This window comes from Macadamia integrifolia, chromosome 12 (assembly GCF_013358625.1).
Source record: "Macadamia integrifolia cultivar HAES 741 chromosome 12, SCU_Mint_v3, whole genome shotgun sequence".
Lineage (NCBI taxonomy): Eukaryota > Viridiplantae > Streptophyta > Magnoliopsida > Proteales > Proteaceae > Macadamia > Macadamia integrifolia.
In genome coordinates, this window is record NC_056568.1 from 26,174,920 (window position 1) to 26,200,145 (window position 25,226).

Genomic DNA, 25,226 nt, shown 5'->3' on the forward strand with positions numbered 1-25,226 from the left:
GATAGGGTTCAGGGTCTCAGGCTTCATGTTTTACTGAGTTTTTACTTGGGTTTTCTTGGAGACAGAAGTATAGTCGAAAGAATGTAATAGGTGGGATGGGGGTAGGTAGACATGTTCCTCTATTGTCATCAATGTTTTAAGAATTGAGATCTGATTGACCAGTTCGGTTGATTCCATGTCGACCGAGTCTGATCCGGATCAGACTATCCATACTGGATTTCTGGAGTAGGGCCATATTTATGGCCAATTTCTAACTGATCCAGAATGATTCCGATCCAGATATTGATTCTGTTCTTTTAAATCCTGACCATAACATGTAATAGAAAGGATAAAGGAGGTTATTAGCATTTACAAGTACTCATCTTACAAGTAGGACCTAAAGCATACATACAAAATCTGTACCACCAAAAATAAGCCCCACTTATGCAGTATCATTCGAATTACATACCAGAATATTGCCACCCATTAACTCAAAAAATATACTCTAATATTAGAGTATTACCATAGAACTTTTGATCAAAATGGTAATTTCTCCTCTATTTCTAATTAGTCCAGGCCTTCTCATCAGAAGATATGGAACATCTTATTTATTGAACAAAAATCTCAAGTCAGCCTCCGTTAGTTTTCCAATAGCCTCAGAAGAACCACCTATAGTCCTATAAGAAATAGAAAAGTGCAGCTAGATTAGTTTTGCATAATGGGCATGCATCTCATCAGAAGGAATAACAATTCATACAGTCGATAAATTGGACTTACCCTTCAAACACTAATTCCTTCTTTTCTTGCAGCTTCAGAATCCTCTCTTCAATGGTGTCTTCTATAATGAAACGTACGACTCTAAACAAAAATCCGATAATAAGATCCACAAATTGATTGATGCATATAGTGGGAAATGACAAGTAGGAGAAGAGCTGCACCTGATTGGTTTATACTGTCCAATTCGGTGGATTCGATCTTGGGCCTGCCGCTCAACAGCTGGATTCCACCAGGGATCCATTAAGAAAACCTAAGCCGTCCTCATGAGGAAAACATATATAAGAACCAAGTAGAAGCTTAAAATCATAGATAGAAATATCACTAGTTACATAGAATTGTCATAATGCAGCTACAACAAAAGTTGGCTTGCCCCCATACAGCAAGTGCAAAAGAAGAAAAATGGCAAGGAAAATCTAAACAATGATTGTCCAAAAAAAATTTTTTTTGGGGGGGGGGGGGGGTGTGGAGGATGATCCAACCAACAGTTCAGAAAGTGCCACACTTGAGAGATCTACTTTAAATGCAGTGACCTCAACTATTCAACATATGCACTTATTGACCACTTATTATGTTTCCTGTATTATTCAAAGAAGATGTTTCAAATTGTTACGATCAATTGATCATGTAGAATTTCCATAGTATATCAATACATTCTGTTTGTGTTATTTAGCTCCAGAACATGTGCCACGCCCATGAGGGCAGCAAGCCAGCAACAGAGACAACGCAAAGCTTATTCAAGTCCCCATCCTGAGCCAACTCATCTAAATGAAAAACATTCCACTGGAAACTTAAGGGGTGTTCAGAAAACAAATGAAACCTGTTTTTGATCCTTAAGGCTCCATTTTTTTAAAGCCAACAATCATGTAAATAAAATATCTAAAATTTTCTTTCTACATGTTTTTAGATGGAAAAGATTTTATCCAAAAAAGTTCTTTACATTTATTATCTGGAAATAAATGGAGCCTAAATATCATACCAAGCTTTTCCATCCATATGGGTCATACGCGGGAGCATTTTCTGTAATCAAAACCCATAAAGCCAATCAAACTAAATAACAACCAAGGGAAAAGGTCACTCACATAAGATGCTACTGTCAGATTGAGGGCTACACCCCCAGCTTTTAAGCTCATAAGAAAAATCCTGCATTCTGGATCATCGATAAATCTCCTTATCGCGGAATCTCTTGCTTCCATTGTCATGCTTCCCACTAATTGAACACAATTTATTTCAGACTGCAAAAGGGTTTAAGGGATTACTTTCCAGGGTGTCTACCAGGAGTATATGACGTTTTGCAAATTTTACATTACCTTCTGGAGAGAGTAGTTTATCAAATCCAAAAATGATGTGAACTGGCTGAAAACAATCCCTTTTGCAGAACCATCTCTTTCAAGCATGCATCTGATTTCTTCCCTCTTTAACAGTTTCAAACCCAGCCATCACTTAGTTAAAATAATAATAATAATAATAATAATAATAATAATAATAATAAAATAATAATAATAATAATAATAATAATAAAAGAAAGTAAACAGCAAAAACAAAAATGCAAACTTGAGGAAACATGAAAGGAAAACTAAAGATATAGCTTCAATAGAAATCCACAAATAGATAAAAGAGAGATTCAATGCATGTTCCAGAAATCAAATGTCACTACCTCCCCGAAAAGTGTGAACAATAGTAGTTGACAAACAGAACCCTAAGGATCATCCAATTAGCCCATTTTCTCGCTAGGCCTACATAAGAACTCAACCCTTCAAATTTGCATAATGTTGATTTCAATATTGAACCATGGGGCATGTGGCAGGATGTGGCAATTCCCCAGTGGTAGATTTCCCCAAGAAGTGTAGTATGCAAGAATTTGGAGCAGACTCTTTGTGGAATGGGACCAATGAAATGGAAAAATTAAATATATTGATGTAGAATTTAAGTCATGCCAGCAGAAGAAAGAAAATAAAACATCTTTTGAAGACTGACTGATATCACAGCCAGTTTTGCAATATGTCACAACCGCCATAAGTCATTGGCTACTGTTCATGTCCAGGTCCTGTTTGGGTTTTAATTTAATTTTCCTATTTTAATTGTTATCAATTTTTTAAGTCAGGTTAGACAAAGTAATTTAATCCCAGTCCTGTTTGGTTGTCCACTCTGTCTGGTCAGATTAAGACTTCACCTTAGCTGGTTAAATGGAAGAGACAGAGTCAGTCTATGCTTTTTTTTTTCTCCTTTTCGGGTCAAGATTGACTTAATCTTTCCTTTTTTGAGTCAGATTCTTGTCTTACTCAAACACTATAAGTATGTGCAAGGGGCTGGCTACAGCTGCAAAAACGAGTTTGATGGATGAAAATGTTAAAGCTTTTCTGGTCTGTGGAATTCAAGCTTACATATGTGGATTTAGGTGTGTTAACTCTTGTGGATTCAAGAGTAATAAGCTGCTTTGGATTCAGTGACTGTAATCATGTAGATTCCAGGTGAATCAGGTGGATTCCTGATTAGTTATCTCTCTCTCTCTCCCCCTCATCGAAATCAGGTCAGTTCTTGAGTTGTCAAACCCTGCGAATTCTAGTTCCACTAGAATAATTCAGATTCTGGTTGTTCCCAAAATTAGAATTAAGTTGCTGAAATATCCTGCTAAATACAGTCCATTGATTGTCTATTTGCTTTTGGAATTCAGATCCCGTTTTATCCTCCCAATCCAGATATAATTAACTTCTTCGAATCTTGGTTTTTTGAAACTGAATCCTTCTACTTCTGAATCTAACTGCTGTTTAATACTAGATCATTAATAGCAGTTTATCATTGATTTCTGTTTTGAACACCGAAAGCTCCCATGTCGATTCTGGTTTCCTTTTTCAAGTACATTTATGATATCTCTAATTTTCTGGTTTTTTTAATCTTTTCACCGACTTCAGGTTTCTGTTTGTTACATTAATAGATAATCATATCCTTAAATGTATACCTGTTTAAATCTGTAAATTTGTCCATCGATTCTGCATATTCTGGATTCCTTACTTGCAGTAGGATTCTTTCATATATTGAGATCTGGTCCTCAGATTAAAATTATACTTTGCACAATTAATCCTTTGTTAAAAAAGGTCATTTGGCCAGAATTTCAAGTCAATCTGACTGGTCTTATTCATCTCACTGAATTTTCTCTAATCTGGTTTTGGATCATATTCTCACGATTCTGGTTTTTCTGAGGTTTCCTAACCCTAATTCTTTAGGTGACTAGTGTTGAAGGATGTAAAAAAGAAGATACTAATATACTTGGATGGATAATGACAAAGTAAAGAAAAGTATACATAGCACAGATCCTTGAGGTTCTTAAAGTTTCTCTACTGATACATTTGGTGAGGAGTACTGCCCATCTGAAGATACTTGCCTTGTTTCTAGTGGGGTTATACAATAAGGTCTAAATGGTTAGGCTAAATATGATGGAAGCTCCTTGAGGAAGAGGATTTTGGCTTGTTGGTACATTCAAGCATCCAAAATAGAGATGTCTTCAAGGTGATACAGTGTTCAGTTAATATAGGAGCAAAAGTTCCAAATTTGTAGAAGTTTAAAGCTCATCAAAAGGTAAAATTTATTCATATTAGTTTTGAGGTCCATAGACTACACAAAACACTTGTTCAAATCTAATGGAACTGCATCTACTGAAAAAGATGGCCTATAGACACTGCGGCTTGATGGGTTGTCTTGAATAATGGATATAACTATACAAGTCGAGTAGAAATACTTGCATGGTATTTCTCATACAGAAAACTTCATAGTAAGTGATAGATTCACTTAATTTTGTAAGTCAGATCAGCTTCACTCCCACAACCCCAAAAAAATAAAAAAAATCATAACAGCTTATTTGGTTTGATATCAGTGGAGAAAAATTGTGGTTTACCAGCACATGGAAATTCCACCTACCAGAAAGCGCAGCTGATGCAGATAAGTCACTTGGGCTTATGTTATAGCAAATAAGCATTGGGTTGTGTTATATATGTGTTGGGCCTTTGATCCCATGTGTTTTCTTTGAATGTGCCACTTTAATAGGCCTAAAATATGGGTAAAAAGTAGGAAAACGGGATTTATATTCAGTGCTTTTATTTAAGTTGTTTTAATTCAATAAAAAGGCCCATTGGGCCCATCGAGTGTAATGTCCTATATGTACTATTAGTTAGTCAGTCCTACTCCATGTTGGAGTTAGAAGTCTAGTCCTAGTCCTATTTTAAATTCCTAGTTGTAGTAGGAGCGTCTAGTCCTCTTTGGAAACTAGCTGCTAGTCTTAGTATGATTGTAAATTTCTCCTCTATAAATAGAGAGGCATATGTACTCTTATTGGAGAGATTTTGGAATGAAAGAAAGTTTGCAACTAAATGCTTAGAGCAGCTGAGATAGCTGTGGGTGAGAAGCCCAGGCTGAGATAGCCGCTTCATTTATTCTATTTCACCATTTTCAACCCCCATCTGTTTTATTTTTCTTTTTCTATTTTATTTGCTGTAACACTTGAGAGGTATAATTCAAATTTTAATAAAAGTCTGCAGAAATCGGAACCAATCAACAATCCTAGTGGGAATAGGAGAGAGATTGATCTCCTCTCTTTCTCTCTTCTGTACTCTGTTCAGCCAGGTCTTCAATCAGGGTATTCCAGGCCTCATAAGGGTTCCACGATCCTTACCTAGTCACTGTTAGAAGTATCCAGCTGTTGTTCTTGAAGGTTCTTCTCAGTTTTCCCTCTCCTCGGTCAGAAAATCAAGAAAGCTTGTAAATTCACAACCAACCGTCAAAATCCTCTAAACTTTGGGGGTTTTTATACACTCCCTAAGGACTATCTACGCCCAAGAGTACAGCTCAATCGGATTCCTATAGACCTGGCTGCACTCTCTGCCCAGCCATATTGCAGGTGTTTCTCTCTGTTATCGGGTTGGGTTTTGGGCTGGTTTTGCTCCTGTATGGATATTGCATCCTTGGGTGTTTATTAGATGGTCTTTTTTCTTTGTTTCCTAGTCCTATTTGTATTGTTTGGGGTTATAAACTGCTGGGATAATTTCTTGTAATCTACTCCTGCATTAGCAGCCGTTTTGCATCCTTAATGAATATCTCATTCAGCTAGAGAACTAGCAAAAGAGGGAATGATTATAGGTTGATATATTGGATCCCTCACATCCGAGATGATCCTGGATTTGGATTTTGATGTACCCAGATTTTAGTTCTAAGTTTTGTAGCATGTTCAAAGCTTTCTAGCTTTCCCTCTTGTACTCTAAAATTTACTCTTCATATATATTTGTCGTTAAAAAACATGCTTTGTCAATTAGAATAGGCAAGGAGGAAAGGAAAAGAAAAAAAAAACAATTTTCAGAGATTCCATACCAAAGCTTCGATTTTTGTGCTAGTCTGAAAATCTTCAAGACAGATCCTGTTCAGAATACTTGATCGTTTAAATCCCATCACTGTTGTTTTAGTATTCTGATCCCCTCGATTCAACTTTGATGTGAAGTCAACAGTAAGTGGTTCTGAACATGAGGGGCATGAAGCTTCTCCCAGCGATGAAGAGTAATCTATCAAACAAGCCTTACAGAAGACATGCTGACAAGAGGTGACCTAAAACATAAGGAAAGATTAGGATGGTAATGAAAAGAAAGACTAGAACACAATTATCAGATCTCTCCAAGGGAAAATTAATGGTTTATGAGGCTTAAAAGGTTTTAACAGAGTGAGCTCACCACTGAATCTTCTGCTGTCTCATGGCAAATGCCACAGATTTTTTCACCATTATCAGGATCACTACTGCTTTCATTCTTTAGCATTGCACTTTGGGAATAGACCACAAGGTATGGATGATCAACTGCCTGTGGTATTTAAAAGAGGCAAATCAACCATATGCATTTGCATAAATGATATTGCACTATCTAGTCTACGTAACTTCATTATTTGGATATGGGTTAGCTTAAACTCTGTTCTTAAAAAGAATTAATTTTTGCTCACCCAATTGGCCAACTTTTTCTTGCTTTCAAAGCAGTATCCATAACCATCTCAAGAGTATATTAACACACACAACAATTAATTTAAAAAAAAAAAAAAAAAACCAGAGAGCTATACAGGATTAGTCATCCACCTGCCGTAATCTTGTAAGGAGGTCAAATATGTGTGCGTAATTATTCAACAAAGTTCCAGCTGTAATATATCTGCAAATTAAAGAGTGAATCATAAAAAAATGCCTGGGAAATACTTAAAACATAATGCAAGAATAAACCATACAACATTAAGAAACTCGTAAGGCAGCATATAGGTGGTTTGCTAGCCTCTATAAAACCGATTGGAGATTCAAAAATAGAATCAAGACATGATCGTGTGAATCCACATATAGTTGGGGAAAGGATAAGTTTAGTACTTAGAAGGGATTGTATGTATGTGTGAACACTTTTCCATCGGAACCATGTCCCGTTTCAGTACCAAAGACATTATTTTCCTCATGGCAGAGCAGGTGGGGTCTAAATCGTAGTAAGGGGTGCACTCCTGCCATAGTCGTCAAGACGTCTATGACTCATGCCCAGTTGAATACATTGTGGACCATATGATTGGATTACAACCTCAATTTGAAATGTGACTAAATAGCAGGTCCTCTACCATCCAACAATCTGGACTATCCCACTTCCATAGCAAAAACCAAGAGTGCGAAGTGCCTTTCCGATCTGTGCTGGTGTACTTGCCTCCCTTTTGCCCAAAGATATCGATGAAAATATATAAAGAAGAAAAATTACATAAGCAAAAGCTATTACTATAAATTTACTTTGTATCATTGAAACCTGAAAGTGTAGATTAACTTTCATCAAAATGTCAAGTTGACAACAAAAACTTACAAAATACCAAATATGTTAGATGATATTTGAGAGGGCAAGGGAAAGGAAGACCAATCATATATAACCTATAGCAAAATCATAAGCCTCTATTTTTGTTGAGCTGTGTAGCTAATGCAGAACACTATTGCACTGTAGCAGGAGATGAGAAAGCAACGTGTTTTCTGATTCAAGAGAAATGTAGACGCTTTGGGACTTCTCAGGATAGAGATAGCAGTTCCAAAGACCAATATAAGCACATACATATCTAACACAATAACATCCAGTTTTAACTTTTTATGATAATTTGCCATCTTAAGGTGGACTAAGGGAAAAAATGGTAGCAACATTTAAGGACAGGAAGTTCTGAAGCTTCAAAGAGCTTAAGCTAGAAATAGGCAACAATGAGACTTAGGAAGAAGCTTCCTGCAATTTGTAGCCAGAACTTGGGCACAAGATTTTGGACAAAATGGTTCTTCAAAGAACAGAAGGGAAATCAGTATCTAACATTGATGGAACTTTTATATGGTACTTATATTATATATAATTAGAAGTAAACAAAACTTGAGGTACGCAACAATTCAAATGCACACACATATGTTATTTAAAAGAATTGAAAAAAATGAAATCCAAAATAGAAAAGAATATACGTAGAAAAGAAGATACAAAAATTGGGAAGAAATTGCTATTTATAACATGAAACCAAATAACTAAATAAGAAAATGAGCAAAGTGCGCACGTATCAAACTGCGACTGACTTTCATTGTACAGTGAGTTGTAACAATCTTCTTCTTTAATATCAAAAGAATCCCGCCTCAAGTGAACCTAGACAAATAGGGACATTACAAAAGTTTTAGAAAGGCATTAATCAAATCTAAGATATCAAGAGAGACTATAAAAATGATCCTAGAACAGTGATACTTACAATTGTTGGAGGAAGGGCAAGATCTGCAGCCCGGCCTTTCTTTGTGCGTCTTAGTACTATGCTTTTCAAAAGTTTATGCTTTAGTAAAATCATGGCTCTGGTTCGGCTTCTGCCTTCATCAAGTTCTCCCGATGCTTGTATTGGTTTAGAAATATACTTATATGGGGATAAAAAAAAGAAGAAGATATTACCACCAGAAAAATGTTACAGTGAAACCTCAACTTCATAACAATAAATATGAAAGAAAAAGGGAAAACAGATCAAGAGAATCACAATATGTAAAACTCACTCTGTTCCACCAGCAAAAATGCCTCACAGATTTATGAACACAGTTTTGACACTCTGATGTGGAACTGTAAGTGGAATTCCAAGATAAATATAAGAAAGTAACTAATTCAGCAAGATAAGAATGCTAAGGGGAACTGCAAAAGCTAGGGAGGGAAAAAAAGTAAATTAATTTCAGTATGAAATATGGAAGTATGATATGAATAAAGGAGGACCATAAAAACCTAACAATCATAAATCATCTCAAACATTTTACCTGTAATCAAGTGATTTGCAATCACAATCTCTACAGAAGTAATATGAGTAAGGTGTTATTTGCAAAAAACGGACCTGTATAGCTCAAGTCATGAAATTTGTCAGCCCAAAAGTAAAAGATAACATACCAACTAACTACCCAATCAATTTAGATGACACTTACCAGTGAATAAAGTTCTCCAACTCGATTCTGAAGTGGAGTGCCACTTAAAGCCCATTTATATGAAGACTCTAAAGCAAGAACAGCCTTTGCAGTACTGCTGCGTCTATCTTTGATATAATGAGCCTAAAACAAAAGGTAAATGTGATTCTTCAACGATTAAACAGAAAATTTACAAGGCCATGAGCTAGAATGGAACTTCAAACTCAACGAACAGAAGAGTCGGGCAAAGATGAGAAATAAAATTACTTAAAATAATGACAATATAGGAATAGACCCACACAAACACATTGAAGTTTGGCCTATCATCCTTGTATTTCTAAAGCCCCAAACTTTTAAAAGATCCATAATGCAGAACCCATGTAAGAGAACTATCTAAAATAAAAAGTGGGATCATAAAAACTTACTTCATCCAAAATAATGCGGTCCCACTTCACAGAATGCAATACTGAGTTCCTTGAGGTAGGGCTCTCTATTGGTTCCTTTATACTTTCCCAATCTTGACCAGTCACACTTTCAAGACCAGAGGATTTCTTTTTCTCCTTGAAGGGCTTATATCCGCTATTCCTTCTCTTCTTCACTTGCTTAGACTGCTTAGCTGTTCTAACGGCATCAGGCCCACAAAAATACTTTAGGTGCATATTCATCTTCTTGGAATGAAACAACTTCCCACAGAACACACACTTCTCCTTGGGTGGCATCACATTCTTCCTGTACTCTGCCTCAATGGTGGCATATGTGGTCAGGACAAAATCGTATTCAGAGAATTCATCTAAGCTCTTCTTTCTATTGGCCCCATGATATACCAATATCTTGGTGCTCCCTGTAGGTGTGAACCGCTCAATCTCATTCACCCACTGCCTCACAGCAACCACAGGACAAATAACAAGAGTGCCTTTGGTTTCAGGCAATGCTGTGGATGTACTTGGTGAAGGAGAGGGATCACTATGCCTCCAAGTTGATTGTTGGATCGCCCGTTTGGCAAGAACCAGTGCAATAGCCTGTATTGTCTTGCCCATTCCCATCTCGTCTGCAAGGATTCCTCCTCTTGTTGCAGATTCCTCTTGTTTCAAAGCCCAAGCCAGCCATTCTTTCTGGTATCTAAGTAGAGGCATCAGCAAGTCTTCAGGTGGCTCGGCAATCTCGGCCACTTCTTCATCAAGATGATCCATATCAGCATCTTTTGTTTCATTGGCATCAATCCAACTCTCATTCTCTTCCTCCAAAACCTCCCACATTAATATTGGCCCATCTTTTCCTTTTCCATTCCTCCCTTTCTTCTTCTTTGGTCGACGGAAACGAGCAATTCTATCTTCTTCAATGGGGAGAACATGTTCAACTTCATTGCTTTCTTCACCCTCCTGTTCCTTTCCCAGTCCATCTTTCCTCTTTCGGGGTCTCCCACTCATCTTATTAGATATGGAGATATTTATTCCCATTAGATGACTTGCATAGTCAGGATCATCCCCGTCACTAATTTCAAGCACGTCCACTGTCGGTTCCCACGAAGAATTTCCATCTACATATACAAAAGCGTTGCAAGCGATCAACAGTAACTCAAAGACCTCCTTCCGGCTTCGACCAATCAAAGGTTACCTATCTTTCTTCACGATGAAGAAATCAAAGGAGAGGGAGGGGCGGGGAACAAACGAATTAACACAATGACGATGATAAAAAAAAAAAAAAAAAATACCTTCATCGCTAACGTTCCCATCTGAATCTGAAAGCAGGACAAAATCCTCTTCGCCAGAGAAATCTTCGGACGGGCAACTCTTTCCTATTCAAGGATCGTTCCAAGAGTCATCAAATCATCGACTCAATTGAAATTGGAATTTAAAAAAAAAAAAAAAAAAAAAAAAAAAAAGTAATAAATGAAAAAAACGAAAAAAAAAAAAGAAAGAGAAGCGATTCTTTGGACATGGGAAGAACAGATAAGTTCTGGAACCTTACGTCCGGTATCCTGCTTTGAAGCTGTGCTACGAGACCGTAGATTCATCGATGGAGATTAAGGGCTTCAAGACAATTTGAGAGAAGAGAGGAGAGGAGAGAAGAGGAAGAGTACTACGGTGGTTGTGTGAAGCGAGGCTTCACTGAACGAGACAACCGCGCGGCGGGAAAAAGCAATGCACTCACTTATTTATAGAAGTATTTTCGGTGGGCACGTGTTGGAAGTTCACACGAGACTGTGATGAAACCTGAAACGGGGATGAAACGTGACCTAACCCGTCGGATTGGAATCAATTTAGGAATTATCCAAATTACTTGGAAATTGGGTTTTTTCTTTTGATGAGATCATGAGAAACAAACCGGGGGAGGGAACGAGGGATAAGGTTGAAACTTGAGAAACTCGTTGACGAAAGTAGTGGTTTCCGTTGGAATCGGAACTTCAGAGGTGGTTTACGCCGCAGATCTACACTCATCAAGGGCGTAACGCTGCAGTGGAGTCGCAATTAAGGACTCTCTCTCTCTCTCTCTCTCTCTCTGTATTGATTATGTGGTCACTGCTTTGGAGGTTGCAGAGTGGAACAACACAGAGGAACCTATCCCTGACGAACCCTTTAGCCCTGAAGTGGAGAAGTGGATGGGCACTCTCTCTTTCTCTGTGCAGTTTTTAGGGTTCATATGGTTCTTGTTTGGATCAACAATATCAAAGGACCCAGATAGCCAGATTATGAGCTACTAGGAATGAAGACTCGTCTGATCAAGTCTGTCCGTGACATCAAAGATGGATTCCATCTGGGTTCTCATATTTTACTAAATTGACTAGTGCATGAGTTGGTGGGAATTGACGAGTAGGAGAAGAAACACACAAGACTGGTCTGATAGTGGATTCGATCTATGGCCTGGCACTCCTCAGTTGAATTCCATGAGGGATCCATTAAGAAAACCTAAGCAAGACGCATGAGAAACTAACATATATGAGAACTGTGTAGACAAGCTAAAAGCCACATATTACTACTTTCAAAGAACTGTCATCATGCAGCTATTCCAACATAAGATGGCAGAGTGGCCACATAAACTAGTAAAGAGTAAGAAAACAAAGAGGAAAATTCAGTACTGGAGTTGGGAAGAGGTGTTTGGCCAAAAAATTCAGTGAGGGCTACAGTGCTACAGTGTGGAGATCTCCCTGACCTGCTGTAGATTTGAATCCAGTGACTGTAGATATCCCAGATGTATTCACTTATCTGGTCATGCTTCCTGTGATTATCCAAAGGATATGTCTCTCCAAATAGTGTTCAGGAAACAGGAGAAACTTGTTTTTATTTGTGAAACACCCCACCCCGCAAATGCACCCAACTGAAGGTTTCTCTAGGATAATCATGTCTTGGAGTATTTTCTATGATCACAGCCTATAAAACCAACAGAATGTACAGAATCAACAATGGAAAAATGTCACTCACATGAGAGGCTTCTATGTGTTTGAGGACAGCACCAGCTTTTAAGCTCACAAGAATAATCTTGCAGTCTGGATCATTATTAAATTTCCATATTGCATACCCTCTAGCAATAATCAGTTAGCTAGAAAGTGACCAAGCCTGAATAAAAACATGGGAAACGATAGAGATAATTTCAAAATATAGATGGAGAGAGAGAGAGAGAGTGATTCAGCGACAAGGTGTTTCGGAAATCTTATCCTGTGTTCTTGAGAAAGGTAGACATCGGAATGCTTGGGATCATCCAATCAGTCCACTTTCTTAATAGGTCTACCACAAACAGCTCTATTACTTCAAAAGGACCAATTCAATGAAAGAGTAAGAAGATGAAGTTGGACAGGAAGAAGAAAGAAGCCCATATACTTCAATCAACAATGACAGAGAGAAGAAAGATAAAGATTTTCAGATCCTTGATCTTGTGAGAGTGACTGTGGTGACACATTCAGTGGAAGGGGAAATGTTCATTGGAAAATCTGTGTTTGTGTTTTGTGGGATCGTACAATAGGTACAGAATTGTTTAACAAAGCTAAATAATGATGGGAGCTCCTTGGGCTTTTGGACTCTGTTAAATTCAAGAATCAATATATGGATTTCCTGAAGGTAATTTAACAAATATGTGTGCAAAGATTCTAACAAACTTGAAATCAAAGTGAAAGCAAGTACTTCGACAGAAAAAGATTGCCTACGCAAACTCCATGTTCACCGGGATTATAGATGTAAGCCAAGTAGGGATGTTTCCATGGTGGTTCTTCACACACATAAACTACAAAATTGTGCTATATGCATTGTCTAATAATTAGACAAATAAAGATAAATGGTACTCCGGGAATTCTCTCACTAACCATGCTGTACACTCCCTTTTGCTTCTTTAATATGCTCAAGGACCACATACTATCCTTGTGGAGATGCCAATTTAACCTCAATTTTAGTGAATAATTTTTGGGAGCACAGGCCCTAGGAGCTTGTGAGAGGATTAAATGATGGCTTGGGGAGTAAGATGCAGCTGCACTTGGGACCTATTGAAGTAGCAGATTCAGTCGTGGTATAAGTCAAATCAGCTTGTTTGGTTTTAGTGAAGTCCTCTTTCAGACAGTGTGTAGGTGAGAGGAACTATGCTATAGTGATCAGATATTTCTCTTCTGATGGTGTTTTTGCATTGAGATTCTCCAATCTTAACAGGAAAATGCACCGATTAGCATCCTTCCTAAATGGTCAAAATCTATCTAGTCTTTACCACGAGTCATTTTCCTTGGCTAACAAACATTGTCGTTTTGCCCAGCAAGATAGGCCAGAAAGCCCTATCACACTAGGCGCTCACGTTTTTTGGCTTCTCCAATTGCATTTCTCCCTCATAGAGGAAATAAGTAAGGTGGTATACCATAATAATCCGCTTATTGGAGCACCTTCTAATGACCTATGATCTCATTCAGCTGGAGACATAGGTCAGCAAATCTCATAGCAAATTCCAACCGTCGACTCTCTTGCATGATGATCAAGGGCTGGGATTTTGATATATTTTTATTTATCAGTTAAACTTTGTAGCATGTTTGGAGGCTTACTGGTTTGTCTTTTCATTTATTCTTAAGACGAATTTGCTTTTCATCTAAAATATATGTTTTTTTTTTTCAATTAAAACAGGAAAGAGAAGCAGGTGGGGGAATCTACTCAGCCTGCATACCAAGGCCTCAACTTTTGTGCTCGTCTGTAATTGTTCAAGACAAATTCTGTTAATAAAATTTGAAACGGGGGAATCTACTCAGCATGCATACCAAGGCCTTAACTTTTGCGCTCGTCTGTAATTGTCCAAGACAAATTCTGCTAATAAAACTTGAACCTTTGGTCCCTATCACTCTTGTTGTGGTACTCTTCTTGGGGCATGAGTCTTCTCCCAAAGCTGCAGAGTAATCTATGAAACGATCCTTACAGAAGACATGTTTCCAAGAGGTAACCTGAAAGATGATAGCGGCAATCAAAAGAAGGATTGAATGTACACAATACATATGATCTCACACATCTTAATGGCTCACCGCTGGATCTTCTGCTACATCAAGGCAAATGCTACAGGTTTTTTCACCATAAGTAAGAGTGCTTGTGTATCTGCTCTTTCGTGCTTCAGCTTGAGGAAAAAGCGGAAGGAATGGATGAGCTGCTGCCTGTGATGTTTAAAAGAGGCAAATCAGCCATATAAACTTGCAGAAATGATATAGCTCATGATATGTCAATCTTAAAAGATATTGTCACTTCACATTAGCATAAATATCCATCCTGAAATCTCGAACTATTGGGTGGAGGGTCTCATAGGTATATGAGGCAACAAAAGGCTTTAGAGGTAACTGATGTGGGACTATTCTCCCAACGATTCCTCTCACATGTAGGTAGGATGGATCTGTGTACACATGGACAGATGATGGAACAGAATGGAGACAAGATCAGGACCTGCTCTGATACCATGTAAATATACAACCCAAAAGCTCGAACTATTGGGGTGGAGGGATTCATAAGTATATGAAGCAACAAAAGACTTTAGAGGTAATTGATATGCTACTATTCTCCCAACAATTAGAAGTTCAAAATAGGGGAGAGGAGGTCTCTTTCATGAGTCAAAACAACCAGACATTGTCAAGTTTTATTTCCTGCCGAGTCTTGAGAAACCTAATAAGTAACCAAGTTAGCACATGAAGAAACAACCCACTGAAATTATAGAAACAAAGGCTTAGTGTTATATTTCCTTTCTCCTTGGAAAGGTGTGAAGATCTAGAAATTCTATCCTCAAGTTCTGTAAGAAACATTTCAATTTGAAATACGAACAAACTTGAGTGAAGTCCTATACAGTTTTGAATAATTCTTTACCTTCTTCATGCGCTCCAATTACGTTTGATGTCTATCTATTTGTTTTCTGTTAGGATTTGCATGAGGAAAAAGTTCTTTAACTGGTCCTATTTTTTATTTGATGTAATATAGAAGAATTAAACTAAAAGGAGGGTAATGACATAATGTTCACAAGTATACATTCAGGAAAAAAAGACAATGTCTTGAGCATGCAATTGCTGGAAATAGGGATGAGGGGGTCCTAACGATTCCTTCAAGAGAACGAAAAATCTCTGAGCTTCTTAATAAACCATCAATCAAAATGAAGTAATAAAATAATTCAAATCACTGCATGCTTCATCCTTGAAAATGAGATTGCTCTTTCCATTTTGAAATTTCCTTGGAACAGCATTTGGTACTTCAGAAGATTTGGGTCTTTTCCCAAAGCTGCTATTAATCCTCTCTAATATAAGATCAAAGGAAGCCGTTTAGGTAGTTCCAGATCCTAAAAATCCATAGAAAGGATTTCCAAATATCACTTGAGAAGAATAATAATGATTTATCTTATCAGTTAAGAGTGTCCTCACATTATAAACAATGATGATGCAAAGGTGGGCCATAGGAATTTTATCCAAATAAGCCATCTATAAGGATGAAGCAATTTTTTTTCAGGAGCAGAAGTACCTAAGGAAAATTTCCAGACAGAAAGTTGAATCTACCAGACCCTAATGAAAGTAGACATAGTAGGTTGAATACAAATCCAGTTAAGTTGCATAGAATGATCTAAAAAAAAAATAGAAAGAAAGAAAGAAAGATACAGATGGGGCAATATTTCCATAGCCATTGTCTATGGGATGGGCTGTCTGTCAAGTCTTCCCCATATGTATGAGATATTAGCAAATGAGTTGATTTCTCTGTCATTCATATTCCTCCTGAATTGCAAAACCCTAGTCATCTGGCTCCTTATCTACTTCAAGACTTCTTCCATCAAAATTTCCTAACAATTCTCCACATAAAAGACATGGAAAAGGTATGCTACACTATAAATATTTCTGAAGCCTCACTCCCCGTCACATTTCCACACTCTGATAGATTTTCAAACATCTTAGAATGCTTCACAAATGCTTTCCCATAGGAATCAAATGCAAGTCTTCGTGATACTTTATACCCGCTCCTACCCTTTTCAGTGAAGATATTATGTTACTCGTAGTGGGATTGTGGAAGTATGCAGATTATACATCCTCCTGCTGATTTATCCATGTTTACCCCCAACAACTTTGTTTCCCTCTTCTTTTGATATTAAAATTTAGGACCTCTTCAAGTTTCGCTTTTTAATAAAAAGAAGGGGGAAATATTTTCCTTCAATTGTAAGTGTTATGAACTCTTCACAAATGTCTGCTCTAATTCATTGGCTTTGAAAGCCACCTGTTGAGATGGAAGAATGTACTGTATAGATGTCAAATGCCACAAAATTCTTTGTGAACCAAAGGCTCTGAATGATGAATCTGGGATTAACGACAATAGTCTTCTTCCTCCTGGATCTGAAAAGACACCGGCCATTATTTTGCAGGACTCATAATTAGGTATGTCAAGGGGTTGGATTTTTGCCAGATCTGTATCAATATTTGGTTTGTTAATCTTACTATGGATATGCCAATAACTGGTCTGATTAGGATGTGGCCTGTTTAACAATGTCCAATATCAGTCATATTGAACAAGTATACATGAATATATGATAAAATTATATGCATACGATTATATATATATATATATATATAATCAACTAGATATACTTAAAATGACGCATATAGGGCTTTTATAATCTGTAACATATACCTATAAAAAAATGTTGGGTATGCATTTAATTATATAATTTATTAGGTTTTACATGTTCAGCTTGTACTAATTACATAATCTGCACTCTTTAGTGTGTATACGGTTTTTGGATGTGGTTGTGTTGTATGTGTTTTTATCTTATTTTACAAGTATAAATGTGTACCACCATTATAAACATATATGATAGACGCAAGAGTTTGTACAGTTCTTCCCCCCTCCCCCTGGCCATCTTGTCCCAATATTTGGAACGGATCTGAATATGGATCTAGGTCCATATGATCCACTAGATTTTAGATATCCAGTTAGAGAATCATAGAGAATACACAAATAGGTATACTTACTCCATATCCAGTCCATCTACAGCCCTAGACACGATGGACCAATACATTTACCATCTCAAATCAGACTTCTTTCACAATGGGGCAGTGCAAAAAGTAGACGAATGACATGGCCAATATCATCAACTACTAGAACATTAGAAGATAATGACAAAGTTTAAGGAGCTATATCAAGTACTCAACCAACATTAAGTCAACTTGATCATAGTCTGCACCCAAACTGCACAAAATCTATAACTTAACCAATCTTTCGTAAGTATAAACACAAAATATATCGAGAAGAATCTTTAACTGAAATTAATAGTTAAGAAGTGTAATTTCATACAGATGCAGCAGAAACCAACAGTTGGAGTTTAGACAGGATTAATCACTCACCTGCCGCAATTTTGTAAGGAGTTGAGTTACTTGCATGAAATTATTCGATATGGTTCCATTTCCATAAGCAGCATATCTGCCAATTACAGAGTGCATCATATAGAAATTTATCCAGAAGCGGCTTACACATAATATGAGAATCAACCAACAACATGAGAACACTTGTAAATCAGCATGAAATTTAGTACCATAACACTCAATCAGAACTCTCATCTTCTGGACTTCCTATTCTGAAGAAGCTTCAATTTATTTTGGTTTACTGAGGCTTTGTTTAGTAGTATTATGAAACAGTTGTACAGATTCTCAAAACATGACAAAGAAAAGCTACTAGTATGGAAAGAATAGGAAAATTGCCAACACAAAATATATTATTAGAAAATTATTTGGTATCATTAGAAGTTTGAATAAACTTAAGGATTTCATGTTGACACTATAGAGAATCTACAACTCTCTTACACTTATATTTAGTATTGTCTATTAGTTATTAATGTCTATAGTCTTTTGTATCTGTTGGTGAAATTTTGTATCATTAGAAGCATGAATAAATTTAAGAATTTCGAGTTGACATTATATGGAATCTACAACTCTCTTACACCCTTATATTTAGTATTGCCTATTAATCATTAATGTCTATAGTCTTTTGGATCCGTCGGTGTCAAGCGGTTACATTGTCATTGTACACAACTATTAAACAAATAGAACGATGTGGACTGGTAGGAGAGTTATTTATATCTAATCCCTCTCTCTCTCTCTCTCTCTCCTATTCTTCTTCTTCCGTTTTCTATTCTGCAGGTTGTACATAACTATTACATAAATAAAAAGATGTGGAAGTTTTGGTTCTCAAAAACTGAATGGATTTGCAGCCTGGGAGAACATTTACATAATACATTGAATACAGCAAGAAAATAAAAGAGCAACGCAGTGCACAAGGCTCCCACTACTGTAGGGTCTGGGAGGGGCAGATGTATGCAGCCTTACCCCCTGCATCACAGGAGACGCAGTTTCCAATTTTTGAACCCGCAACCTACATTTGAGGTTTATTATATAAAATGTTTATGATATCAAATTCGTTGTTTTCAAATTACTAGGGAAAAGTAATGATGGTAACATTAAGATCAGATGTTCTGAAATTATTAAGGGAAATCTAAAGAAAAATCCAGGGCAAGAGTGATACTTACAAAGAGAGCCAGAGGTAGAACACAGGGTTTTTGGGGAAATTTTCATCGAATGAACAAATGCAAAGAGTAAAATCCAACACCTATAAAATTTTAAAATTATATACAACTAAAAGTAAACAAAACTTATGGCATATAATAAAATACACAGATAAACACAAGCACGTTCATAATAAACACAAGCACGTTCATACATTTAAAGCATAGAAATTAAGAAATTCGAAACACACAATGAAAATTGAATCATAGAACCAACGTAAGTGATGGAAAGAAAAAGGAGATAGCAGAAAGTTGCATGGTGAACATTGAAACGTTCGTACAAGAATTAAGATGGAGCTGCTACGTATAACCAAATACAAAGCAACAAAAGAAGAAAAGGTGCAACAGAACTCACCTATTAAATTGTAAGAGACTTTTATTATACAGTGTTTTGTAATAATCTTCTTCACCAGTAACAATTAAATCTCGTCTTGGGAGAACCTAGAAAATAGGGATACAAGAAATTCTGAGAAAGACAATCAGTTTTTCATCAGCCATGAGAAATATCATAGAACAAGGTTGACTCCCATAGATGGTATAACCTTCTTCGTTAGGACTCCTTAACCCCTATGTGTGTGTGTGTGAGAGAGAGAGAGAAAGAGAGCTGTACTTACAAGTTTTGGAGGAAAGGAAATCTCTGCAGCCCTTCCCTTCATAGTGCTTCTTAGTGCTATGCTTTGATTGACATTATCTTCCAATGCTAGTATAGGTTGAGAAATATACTAATACAGAAAAGCATAAGAAGACATTACAATCACAAAAAATGTCACAGTTAAACCTAGGCCATGATGACAACAACAAACGAAAAAAAATATACTGATACAGAAAAGCATAAGACATTACAATCACAAAAAATGTCACAGTTAAACCTCAGGCCATGATGACAACAACAAACAAAATTAGAAAAACAAGTGGCTAATGAGATCTAAAACTCACTCTTTTCCACCACAAAAATGGCGCCGTCGAATGGACACAGTTGCACTTTCTTTTGGAACTGTAATTGGCAGAATGTTCCAAACGATAAATATAACAGAGAGGTTAGCTCAGAAAATCATGAATGAAAAATGGAACTGCAAAAATACTGAAAATAAGAAAGTGACAAAACTTCAGCATGCAAGTGAACAAATGGCTAGTACTCCTAGAAGATATTAACTTCATCTACACAAAGTATGGTATGGAGGATAGTAACAAGCCATGATGTGTCTGCACTACCATATGAAAGCCCTACGGCAGGCTGGTTCAGGGTGCACTGATGGGTTCCCCAGGAAGATCTTATATGTTAAAATTTAATATAACTAACTCATTTGAAGAATTCCTTTACCTTTTCCCCCCCTTTCATACCATGCTTTCATGCAGTACAGATCTTTGATACTCTACCCAACCAAAGGTTGGTGCATTACCTCTCACTCCAACGCTAAATCTATGCCCAAAAAATCTACCAGAGAAGGTGAAGATAATTTTTTCAGCTCTCTCATCAAAATCTCATTTTTACATGTTTCTGATAATAAAAGGTTTGACAGTATATGTTCTGTCCTCTGACCCAAAACCTACAACCTATAGCAGTATAGCTAAAGTAGTATTTTTTGGCTCTTTCCTATTAAATGCCACCCTACCTCAGTTTGCATTTTAATTTTAAAAAATAAGAGCTTGAAACAGATTTAAGAAAAAGAAACATACAAATGCATTAGGATCTTTCCAGCCAGATTTAGTCTCTGTTAGAGACTTCAATTATCAGCACATCTTACTGCCTACTGACTACAACACATACTAAAGCATGTAAAGAAATTAGTAAATAGACTCTGGAATCAAGCTCACGGTTCAAATGGTTATACAAGGCATATATGTTGTAAAATAACATCACCTGACTCCATATGTTTCAGTCCCTTTAATGAAGGGAGCAGTGGCAACTTTTTTCCATGACACCACATACTCAAAGAAAAAAAAAATTATCCTTTTTATCTTTAGATTATGCAACCTTATTTTATTTAGGCTCCAATCTAAATGACCAAAGCAACTCCTAAATAGATCTCCCAAACATATTTGGGAATTAGTGAACTTAAAACAGAATAAAATGAAGCAAATATTCAAGAGTTTCCCTTGATAACTTGTACTAGCTGTTTGGGTGACATTTTTAATGGGCTGGGCCACATCCATGGGCTTTCAAGCCCACTTATATCCAACTGTATTGATTTTTTCATAGTAGGAAATACTCCAAAGTTAATATTAATAGATAGAGTGAAAGGAACATATTTTAAGTAAAAGGAAAAAAAGTCAGCTGAATGGATACAGACATTTTATTAGACCAAGCAAGACAGTAAGCACCCAGTAAATTACCTGTACTCAAGTGATTTACAATCACACTCCATACAGAAGAAATACGAATACGGAGTTATTTGTAGAAAACGAACCTGTACAATTCAAGTTGCAAATTGATCACATTAAAATGTAACAGGCTACAAACAACTAAATGGCCAATGAATTTAGATGCCACTAACTAGAGAATAAAGTTCTTCAACATGAACCTGAAGCGCAGTGCCACTTAATGCCCACTTATATGAAGATTTCAAGGCAAAAACAGATTTTGCAGTACTCTGGTGTTTATTTTTTATGTAATGGACCTAAATAAAAAAATAAGTTGTGATTCTTTAATAATTAAAAAGAACATTATAAAATGTGTTTTGAGTACTGGAAAGTCATATAGATCATCAGAGAACATTATCTTTTTTCATTTGAAAACAAGTAAATGTGTAGATTAAAGAAACACCATCTATATTTCAGAACTAACTATAAACAATCCAGTTATTAAATAGGTAACATGATTCAAATACTTCCTAGAATTCTGGAAAAGAAATTAAGAGTGGAAGTGGTTATTCTTTTGTAGTTATTTCATTTATACAGAATGAGCTTTGTAAATAGGTGTGTCAGTCAAATTAAGTGATGCCATTCACCTTTTTATTTTCCTTTTGAATGAATGAACTTCAATTCAACATGTTTGTTGTCTCATATAATACTTCTATAGGAGTCCGCACGAAAGCTAAAAGGAACCTCTTCCCTAGGCTTTAATGAGGTTCTAAGAGAGTTCACCCTTGATATGTCATGGGTTTTGAGGTCACAATGATTTACAATTCTCTAAGCAATCATTTTGCTCCATAAGGATTTTATAAATAAATGATTGGATCATGCAAGCTTACCTCATCCAGAATAATGCGGTTCCACTTCACAGAGAGCAGCACTGAGTTCCTGGATGCAGCACCGTGATGTATTCCTGCTGGATTCTCCTGCTGCTTCTTACATTGACTGGTCTCAGCTTCTAGACCAGAAGATTTCACTTTCTTCTTGGTTGGCATTACTTTTCTGTACTCTGCTGCAAGGGTGGAATATGTGGTCAGGACAAAATCGCTTTCAAAGAATTCATCTGAAATCTTCTTTCTTCTGGACCCGTAGTATACTGATACCCTCATGCTCCTCATGGGTGTGATCCCAATTCTCTCACTCCCCCACTGTCTAATAGCATCTGTGGGGCAAATAACTAGGGTGCATTTTGTTTCAGGCAACACTAAGTATGAGCTTGGTGAAGGTGAAGACCCATCAGATCCGCTGGTCGATTGACGGTTTCCTTGCCTGGCAAGAACGAGTGCAATGGCCTGGATGGTCTTACCCATTCTCATGTCATCTGCTAGGATTCCTCTTCTCATTTCCAATTCTTGTTGTTTCAAAGCCCAGGGAAGCCATTCCTTTTGGAACCTAAGCAGAGGAATTAGCAAATCAGGGGGATTTGGAGCAATTTCATCCATTTCCTCAACTTCATTGTCCAATGCAGGTTCATCTTTCCTGATTCTTTTGCTCTCGCGTTCACCTTCTATGCATAATTCCGCTAGAAGGTCAAGGTCAAGGTCCCCTCTGTCATTTTCATGGCTTTCTCTCTCTAGAAGATCAAGGTCCCCTCTGTCTTCTTCACGGCTTTCTTGGTCCCAATCAGAAACATCATTGTCGTCACTAATTTCGATCACATCTTTTCCTTTAGCCTCCGGTTCATCTTCTTCTAGTGGTTTCTCTAGAAGGTCAAGGTTCTCTTGGTCCCGATCAGAAACATCATTATCGTCACTAATTTCGATCACAGCTTTTCCTTTATCCTCCGGTTCATCTTCTTCTTCTAATAGTTTCTCTAGAAAGTCACTGTTCTCTTGGTCCCAATCAATGCATTCCCTCACTTCCTCTGCCGCCGGAGGTTCAGGCGGAGAACTTCCACCTACATAGACAGAAGATGATAATACCTCTCTGTTTCTATCTTACAATCCGACCAATCTTTCAAAGATTTATCCCTTTCTTTATGATCTTTTTTTCCGATAAATTAAACTTCTTTACAAGAAAAGTAATATACTAATGAGATACCTTCATCGCTAACGCTCATGTCCGAATCTGGAGTCGACGAGTAATCTTCTTCGTCGGAATAATCTCCGTTGATACCTTCATCGCTAACGCTCATGTCCGAATCTGGAGTCGACGAGTAATCTTCTTCGTCGGAATAATCTCCGTTGATACCTTCATCGCTAACGCTCATGTCCGAATCTGGAGTCGACGAGTAATCTTCTTCGTCGGAATAATCTCCGTCCCCCTCCATGTTGGCTAATCAAATTCGAAGATCGTCACAGGAAGTCGCCAATACATCGAATTGAATGTGAGCTTAAACTTTAATAATAACAGGAATCAAAGAATCGATTTCTTGGAAACACAGGGGGAGGGGGCAGAGACGAGAGATTAGACGGGAAGAAGGAGAAGAAGTTAATTTGAATCCTTACCTTCCTGTGTACTTCTTCGCAGTTAGCAGGAAGAGCGACGGAGTAGATAGAGGTGAAACAATGGCGGAAAATGGAGGTGTTCTAAGTCAGTTTCAAGTTTGCAGAGTGGCGTGGAGAGTTGCAGTCTTGCAGAGGCGGGAAAAAGAAAACAATCCAGTACAGTAGACTAGACAGTAGTTATTAGTTCGTTCATCCTTGCTATATTCGTTTTTTGGGTTTTTATTTTGGTAAAATTACAAGATTATCCAAAACTGGTCGGCTCACCAATTCATAGTGCATTTTCTTATCATTCTTTTTTTATGGTTAAATAGCACATTCTCTATCTATCTATGTATTAATGTCTCCAAACTCCCTTGAATAATTTGTTGCTTTAGTTACTTTATTAATTTGGTCCAAAATTTTAGGGAACGCCCATCATATGATCGAGTGGTCAGCAAATTGACAGTCGACACTTATTATAATTAGTCATAATCTGTCAATCTTTTTGCATGGATCCTCGCGCTCATCCTTACTCGAAATCTCCATGTAACTGATCCAAAAAAATTGGGATAAGGTTTTGGATATTGTTACTGTTGTTATTGTTGTTGTTGCATCATATGATCGAGTGTGTCATGTGAATACTAAATTAAATGTGAGAGTGTGTTCTCTATGGGGGAGCATAGCCTCCATGAGCACCACCACAGTTTTCCTCTCTTCTCTGCCCATATAGGTCATTCACATGGGGGAGGCTACGCTCCCCCACAAAGAACATTATCCCATCAAATATAAAGGACAATGTAGCACTAATAATTAAGCAATACATAGTCTAAGGCTGCGTTTGGTAGTCACTTTGTTATAGAAACGACGTTTCGTGTCAAAACCAAAATTTTTCGTTTCTGTGTCAAAATTCCTTCTTGGAACGAGCATTTCTGGTAAATTTTTTTTTACCTGGTTCATTAAAAAAAAACAAAAAAAGGGAAAAACGAACCATGGACACCAAATGAAAGATTATGTTTTCTTGTTCACGTAAAATGAAAAACACCAAAAACATTTTTTTTCGAATGCATACCAAATGCAACCTAAGTTTTCTTTGGTAAAAAGAGGACATTCATTAATATGCGTGGAACACGAAGAAGGGTTACATAGATCCTTCAACCATGGAGTGGATAACGGCCACACTGTCCTACACGCTTCGAACATGGCCTTCCGAGCTAAGGAGTCGGCAACAACGTTAGACTCCC

General features: G+C 37.1%; 1 protein-coding gene across 2 annotated transcripts; it reads right to left on the bottom strand.

The window, feature by feature from the left end:
- Positions 1–317: 317 nt before the first annotated feature.
- On the bottom strand, positions 318–24,136 carry LOC122057848 (DNA repair protein RAD16). 2 transcript variants are annotated; one of them, XM_042620167.1, is made up of 16 exons: positions 11,153–11,323; positions 10,896–10,979; positions 9,610–10,721; positions 9,206–9,328; positions 9,044–9,117; positions 8,792–8,855; positions 8,503–8,658; positions 8,317–8,402; positions 6,857–6,926; positions 6,465–6,590; positions 6,112–6,342; positions 2,064–2,168; positions 1,836–1,988; positions 918–1,006; positions 757–837; positions 318–656 (listed from the first exon to the last, which is right to left on the bottom strand). In XM_042620167.1, exons 1-16 carry the CDS (start codon positions 11,196–11,198, stop codon positions 584–586), a joined length of 2,673 nt encoding a protein of 890 aa, XP_042476101.1. In that variant the 5' UTR covers positions 11,199–11,323; the 3' UTR covers positions 318–583. The 2 variants fall into 2 exon arrangements, with proteins under 2 accessions (XP_042476101.1, XP_042476102.1); XM_042620168.1 differs by lacking the exons at positions 318–656; positions 757–837; positions 918–1,006; ... (9 more) ...; positions 9,206–9,328; positions 11,153–11,323 and adding exons at positions 14,406–14,585; positions 14,664–14,789; positions 17,994–18,069; ... (5 more) ...; positions 23,600–23,833; positions 24,007–24,136 and having other exon boundaries at positions 10,487–10,721.
- Positions 24,137–25,226: the final 1,090 nt, after the last annotated feature.